Source organism: Cibotium barometz, chromosome 19 (assembly GCF_041138505.1).
Source record: "Cibotium barometz isolate CiBa-2024 chromosome 19, ASM4113850v1, whole genome shotgun sequence".
In the NCBI taxonomy this organism is placed as follows: Eukaryota; Viridiplantae; Streptophyta; class Polypodiopsida; order Cyatheales; family Cibotiaceae; genus Cibotium; species Cibotium barometz.
The window spans coordinates 47,135,244-47,143,081 of NC_141064.1; the positions used below are offsets into that span (position 1 = coordinate 47,135,244).

General features: G+C 44.4%; 1 protein-coding gene across 1 annotated transcript in view; it reads left to right on the forward strand.

The window, feature by feature from the left end:
* Positions 1-5,679, forward strand: part of LOC147628674 (protein PLASTID MOVEMENT IMPAIRED 1-RELATED 1-like) — a 29,292-nt gene extending 23,613 nt beyond the window's left edge. The window contains exon 2 of the mRNA XM_086813891.1: positions 4,337-5,679. Within this exon, the coding sequence (XP_086670017.1) occupies positions 4,337-5,339 (1,003 nt within the window). The 3' untranslated portion in view covers positions 5,340-5,679. The remainder of the gene's footprint in view (positions 1-4,336) is intronic.
* Positions 5,680-7,838: the final 2,159 nt, after the last annotated feature.

Below are 7,838 nucleotides of genomic sequence, written 5' to 3' on the forward strand. Positions count from 1 at the left end.
TTGTTGAGCTCATTCATGCAGACGTCGTTGAAGTCTCATTGGGACGCAGGATTGCAGATCTTGCGGTATCTGCAGGGTACGAAGGATCTTGGACTCTTCTACACCGCTGGAGGTGACACGAAGGTTGGAGTGACTCAGATTGGGGAGGAGGTCCACATCAGGCTACAATTTTCCCCTCGGCTCAGGAAAGGTTTCGTGGAGCAGCATGAGGCAGCCAACTATCGCCTTGTCATCGACAGAGACAAAGTACCGGGCTGCTTGTGAGGTTGCATGGCTGCGGAGGTTGCTTGGCGAGATTGGGTTATCACAAAAGGAGCCCACGGTCATCCAGTGCGATAACCAGAGCTGCATTGCTATTGCTCGGAACTTGGTCTTTCATGCCGGGACCAAGCACATAGAGATACAATATCACTTTGTTCGTGAGAAGATCTTGGCTGGTGACATCTTGCTTCTTTATTGTTCGACGAAGGACAATACGGCGGACCTCTTCACGAATTCTCTACTCAGGCTATGTTCCGGCGGCACTCTAGCTCATTGGGATTGGTTCCAGATCCAGGAGCTGAGAGGGGGTGTTAGCACTCATCTCCTGTCTGTACTCTATTTCAGGGCCTTTGTTGTGGGTGTGCCCGCCCAGTTTTGGTGTGTCCCCATTTTTCCTCACTTCCATGTATTTTTCCCATTTTTTCTTGGGTGTGGGAGGGCAGTCGGCTACCTCCATTTGCTGGCCGACTGATGGTCTCAGACCTGACATGCTGTTCTGCCCTGGCCGACTGCCCATATACTAGCTGACTGGGCTTGATCCGGTCATGGGCTGCTGTCGGCTGTTTTAGTGCTGGCCGATCAACGGCCTAGGGCCATATAAAATGGCCCCTTCCCCCCCCACACTTGTCATTCAGTATTCCGGGATTTATTGGTGTATATATACAGAGTTATAGATTAGATGGACCAGAGTTACAGCAATTGGCTATTCGCGTTGTCAGCCAGGCTGTGAGCTCCTCTTGTTTGGAGCAACTGAGGAGCTCCTATAGTCACATTGCATCAAAGAAGAGAAACTGCCTTGGTGTAGAAAAAGCCCGTGATTTGGTTTTTGTAAGTGCCATCTTGCGTATGTTGGGCAAGGGGGTGATTGCAAAAGCTGATCCTTTTGTGGAGTGGGAGTAGCAACAAGAGAAGGAGAATGAGCAGGTTGAGGTCACAGAGATTGATGCTCACGACAATGAGGCCAATATTTCCTTCAGTATGGATTCTGATTGATTAGCGCAACGCCGTAGGCTTCAACCTTGGATGTCACATGTGCAGCTCAGCCTTTAGGGCCCTCTACCCAAGCTATATTTATGTAGACATGGTTTATTTTCTAGTATCTGCATTCTAGAGATAGTAGACTATGGCACTATGCTTCAGCCGTGAGTCTCGGCAGTTGTATTGTGTTTTGTGTGCTTTCTTTCAAAGTACTCAAATGTAATATAAATACTTAACATTTGATGAATATATTGATGCATTTTTTGTGTACCATCCCACCCCCTGTCCCCATTCCCTGCCTCTAGGCGTTCCCCAAACCCTTCCCCGTCCCCCGACCCATGTGACTATGCCTCATCGCCTAAGTCTTCCACTGTTAACACGCATGTTACATCGGTATCAAAGCATTTTCTACATTAGGATTTGTAGATGGTGCATGCAAGAAAATTAGGGTTTGTGTTTTCGAGTAGGCAGCCAAAATTGGGTTTGCATTTTTGCATCTCACTCAGTTTTGTACATGTGCGCTAGGGTTGCCTGCATAGGGTTTACATAGCAATAGTTTTGCATGTAGATCAGGCCAAGCTGAGCCCATCAAGTTGTGTGTTTTCTTCTCCAAGGAAACATGGTAGACTTGGAATATGGGACCTATTCCTGGCGTGAGTTATGGAGGCTTGGGAGTGGATGATCAGAGATATGTTTTCCATCTTGCGAGAATTAGAGTGGCATAAGATCTATGGGAGATGTGGGAATATAAGTCGGTTAAATGTCAGAGAGATCCAAGCACGAGATGTGGTGAACCACAAAGCCCACAAAGCCTGTAGACAAGGCAAGCACGTGGAGGGTTCACCCAAAGTTGATGCTGATCAGGAGGGAGTTTCATTGGGTGACTGAGAGTTTCCAGGACCGAAGTGGCATAGGAGACTGCTTCCCTAAGTATGGAGTGTAGACCGATGGAGGATCTTTAGGCAGTGCTAATGTCGGTTGCAATAGAGTCAGAGCCACCACATGAATCTCTCTGAAGATCAGAAGTTGCTCGAGCCTGAACTAGTTTTTGAGATGCCAGAGCTCGAGGATCTCTCGGAATTTTCTACGGAGGAGGATGCTAGTTTTTGAAGAGCTATAGGATAGCCTCTCCGAGCTCAGTGAGGAGGAGGATAAGGCCATCAATGATGCTGTGGTTCTTAAGGTAGTAGATTCAATAGTTTTTCTATTGGCGATCGAGCATGTGCATTTGGAGCAGAGCCATAGCCTACCAATGGACAAGATGCAAGGAGCATGGATCAAAGTTGCATCATGTGCCCTAGTGCTCCAAGTTTAGCAAGAGGGGATGTCATGTGCATCACATCTGGGAGTACCACATAGACATGGATTTTACTTGCAACCACCTCTTAGGCAAGATTAGGGGCAGAATTGTCTGGATTAGAGAAGATAGCAGTTCTCATGTGCGTTTTCACATGGAGAGTAGCCAGTAACCTTTTGCATATGCATGAGTGGTCATGCACGATTATGAACGAGCAGATCTTATTTGAGATATGTGAACATCATTTTATATTCATCGCAACATACTGTGATTTCGTCATCTTGATCAGTATTAATCAGTGTTTTAGGTTAGCATCAATCATCGCTTAAGTCTTCCGCAGTTAGCATGCATTGTGGACCATTTGTACCTACCTCTATTGAGGGTTGTACTCTGCATCATGCCCTTAATAGACGGAACTTTGGGAAGAACATCTTCATTATCTTCTCCACCACCTTGTGCCTCTGCACGGCCATCATCTCCTCCTTGCGCCTGTGCCACAGCAGGATTGTCTCAGAAACTGCCGCCGCCCAGTTCTGCTGGCCACCGACACCGCCGCCACCATAGATGGATTCTTTCTTGGGGGAAATAGAACTAGCCCAAAACTCAGCTATTCAACAGCAGATCTGTAGGGCCCGAGTACTTGCAGTTTGAGGCAGAAAAAAAAATTTATTTCTCTCTTTGCCTGGCTTAGCATGTTGTTTTTTCCTATGCACATTCATTCTTAAATCACTTAAGCTAATATGCCATGTGGGCTTTGGGAAAGAAAAAGAAATTGAGCATTTTGTAAGTGTCTAAATAACTTAGATTTTCATGATCTGTTCTATTTTTCTGTATGTCTTTTCTTTTTTAATCTTTCCTAAGTGGGTTGATGTTATAGTGTTTGTAGCCAAGATGGCGACAGTAATTGTTCCAGGTATTCTCTTCTTCAAGAGATGAAACACATGGGTTGTGCAGCCAAATACAAAGCAGTCCTAAGTATTGTTGCTTTAGTCACCAGTGCAGTTGTCCCATCAAAGTTAACCCTCTTCTTAGACTGTACCCCTTTGCTAGTAGTCTTTACTTGTGTAGAGATTAGGGTTAGGGTTTAAAGGTGTGCCTAAGGTGGACGGAAGTTATCCATGCTGCGAGTGTGTGCAGAGGTAGTGAGGGAGAGGTGACGATGACGAAGCTCAGAGTGTTGCACGAATCAATGGTTAATTAGATTAATGATGTGAAGCTTCACCAAGTACAATGCTTTTATAGGCTTAGAGCCTTATCTTTTGACTCAATCACTGCTTACTACATACACGCACATAATATGTAGCCTTTGGAGGTTGCTCACACATAGGCACACTTACACACACTAAGAGGAGGTCCACACACACACTTGCAAAGGGCTGATTTACACACATAAAGCTCTGAATCCCAACAACTTGTACTTCTATATGGTGCTATTAGTTGGTACCCAACCTGCAAACCACAACATTTTCCTCCTTTGACAACTTCAATTCTCAAGTTCTTCTCAATAGAACCAATACCCCATAGTTTCTATCCAATGGCCAAGGTCTACAAGGTCTGGCACACAGCAGGGCATGCATTCTACAGGGTGCTGGTAGTGGGCTGGCAACATCTCAAGATAGCTAATACAGGCATTATGTAAGTTAGAATACTGGCGACAATGTGGTGGTCTTCTTGTGATCTTAAAAAAATGAGTTTCTTAGGAGTTTATAGAAGTTAGGGTAGACTATGTGCGTTATTCATGCTTCTATGCTGCAGTCCTTTGTCTGAAAACTGGTCTTTTTGTCCTCTTTGGATGTGTAGGGGTGTGTTGGGGGCTTCTTTTAGGCTTAAGCCTATCACAAAAGAATCTACAAAGACCAGTCAACAGCTTGGTTCACTTACCAGTGAGAACAAGGAAGCATATATTTCTCTGGAAAATCTGGCCCCCATGGCAATGCAGCAGATTGAAGCCTTAGCCATGGATGGCTTGAAGATTCAAGCAGGTATGACAGAGGAAGATGCTCCATATGCTTTGAATGCCTTCTCAATGGAAGGACAAGGTGGTGGGGAGGATGTGTCAAGGCAGGGTAACACAAGACCATTGAAGGGTGTAACGGGTGTGCATTTGCTAAAGGGAGCCAAAGTCCCAGCTCAAACTGCTGGTGGTGGGAAGGGTCTGATGGACATGGCTATTACTTTAGACGAATGGATGCTTCTGGATGCAGGATTGTATAACGAAGCTGAAAACAGCAAGGATACATTGGCAATCATGGCTGCTCATCATGCAGTTCATGATGGTGAAAGTAAGAGGTTGGACCCCAACAGCAAGGGTGCCCAATGGGGGTGCATGGGAAATACACTGACCATAGCGATGCTTGTTCAGCTTCGCGATCCCTTAAGGAACAATGAGGCTATTGGTGTCCCTATGATAGCATTTGTGCAGGCAGAACGGGTCATGACACCGACAGTAGGAAAGACCAGTGGAGCAGGAGCAGCAGATAACCAACCCGAGTCACAGTTCAAGATAACAGGAGTACACATGGCTGGATTGAAGGCATCTCAGGACAATAGAAGACCAGGATGGGGAAGCCAGAGGCAGCTACGGGCGGCTACTCGGTGGCTTCTGGCTAATGGGATGTCAAAGCCGAAGGCAGTTACGAGATCAGTTTCGGGCAAAAGTAAAGTCAAGCAAGGTGACTCTCTATGGAGCCTATCTGCCCAACTACTTGGTAGCGGGAACAAATGGAAAGATTTAATGAAGCAGAACCCCCATATCAGAAATCCAGATGTTATTTATGAGAACCAGAGTTTAAGGACGAAGTAATATCAATTAAGCAGAGGGAGATGATGTGACAGTCAGAATACCATTTGTTTAAAAGCTTTGGGATCATGACTTCTGCAAAGCCATAGAGCCTACTACGGTTTTGGAGCTGAGGTGGCTTTAGAATGATGGTCTAGTTAACTCTATATTACTTGCCTTTCTGTGACATTAGGAGACAAAAGCAGGCTCCCCCATGCTTTTGTCTCAGTTTGGATCTATTTGTATGATATATGTGAGAGGATCATTTAGATTGATGTACAGGTTCACTATGGAAACCTCACTTGAACAAACTGTAGCTTGCTTTGTTTTTTGATAGATATTGTTAACTTTTTGCATTCACAAATCAATGGCAAATAGGAGCATTTAGTCAGTTAATATTGTTGCCTCAAGCTTTTGCCATATGACAGAATGATTATGCCTTGTTGCATAAAAAGTAATTTAGGCCTTGTACCTACTACATAAGGGTGGTCAAGGAAGCATTCTGGTTGCCTTCCTCCCCCAAAGTGACTATGAAGTTTAGAGGACATGCAATTTGGCTATCCGGTTCTGCAGCCTTGAGATAAGTATTAAACTTGTGAATCATGATACAGCTTCATGTAGTTCTGAGCTTTTCACCAAAGCTAATACATGGTGTACCTCCAGAATTTATTTGATTTATATATGTGAAATGCTTGTGGGCTTCTTAGGGGCCCATTCCTTAAACACTGCTAGATATTTCAAACCCTGCCCATTAAACACTACTTGTGGGCTTCTTAGGGGCCCATTCCTTAAACACTGCTAGATATTTCAAACCGATGGTTGGATGTGATGCTAGCTTGTGAAGGGCGGTGTTGAGTCCAGGTGTAGGAGGGTATGCGTGTGTGTGTGTGTGCTCGCATCAAGCAAGGTCGTGCAATGTGGATCAGAGCTCATGAATTCTTTGAGAGGCAGCTAGTGCTCTCCAAGCTAAATCTGCATCCAGTGCTCTTCGAGCTAAATCCACCATCCAGTGCACTGCTCCATTTCGCAGTGACTTGGATTAAAAAACCCTACAAAGCAGGGCATGCCCTTTCATTTGTGGATCTGCAACAAGAAGGAAAAAGAAAGAATAAGAGTATCCCAAGTCTCCTTTGCCCCATTCGTTGTGGCTATCATCCTTGTGGCTGTCTGGTTCTGGATGCTCGAGATGTAAGTGCTAAACTAGTGGTATAGCTTCCTTCGTGTAGTCCTGAGTTTTGAACCAAAGCTAATCCATCATGTTGTACCTCCTTTGAAATCTTTTTTATTGGAGAGGATGATTAGGCCTATGAAATGTGGTTGGGCTCTCCAGTGGTTGTATGTGATGCTATCTCCATGGTTTAGAGTCTTGGTGTGGTGATATGCTGCCATCTCTGAGTAAAATGGCCTTTTATTGATTCCTTGTAAGAGCTTATGGAGGAGAATGGAAAAGCTTGTGGTGCTGCACGGTCACAAAATAGAAATGGCCCCCCCTCTATGAAACGGTTCTAAGCTCATGAAATGTTACGAGCTATGTACACTCTCTCCTACACTGTTTGGGCTTTGTATGGGCGTTAGAAATGATGATTACACTGTTTGGGCTTTGTATGGGAGTTAGAAATGATGATAACAGCCTTTGCATGATAGAAGGAGGTATCAATGGACCTACACATGATGATAACGGCCTTTGCATTATAGAAAGATATCGATGGACCTACACATGGACAATATTTATTTTTGTTACTCGTGTGGATGGTGGGGGGTCTGTTTTTTTGTTACTCGTGTGGATGATGTGGGGTCCTCTTTACATTTAGCTTTAAGGATTTACTAAAACTGATGCATGTCTTGGATCCTGCAAGTGCAGTATGGGGAATGATTGCCAAGACTGTTCAGCCCATGTTATGCCCACTTATCAAATAGCTTGGGAAAGAGTCTGAGGTAGTTGAGCACTTGAATATTTCGGCATTGAAATTCCATAAAATCCGTGGCATATATGCTCAACAATGCAGGTAGTATTGAGGTAGGCTAGCTACTACACATTTGACAACAAATGCAGTCATCTCAAATTGTATCTATTCAATGCCTTGGTCACACAGGTACTTTACTTCACCAAGGTACTATTACATGAGTAGAGTGTGCACGCATTAGACAAAAGTTCACATAGGGGTTGCTCACTCTATCGAATATGCTCAGCAACCAAGATCCCTTGTACCATCTGTTTTTAAGGCATATAATTTCATCCTCACTCCCCCATGAGGTTTCACAAGATACCTAACTATATGGCTGCCTAAAATAATTGGAGGTGGATTTCATTCTTGTTCAGTATGCTCTAGCTGCTAGCATCAACTGCACAATCAATAATTGGAGGTGGATTTCATCCTTGTTCAATATGCTCTAGCATCAACTGCACAATCAAGATCAAATGTAGATCCTATGCCATATTCTCATGCCCTACCACTAACATAATGTCATACCCTAACATTACACTTCCAATGACTCTCTCCAAGGGCAATCTGGTTAGTATGG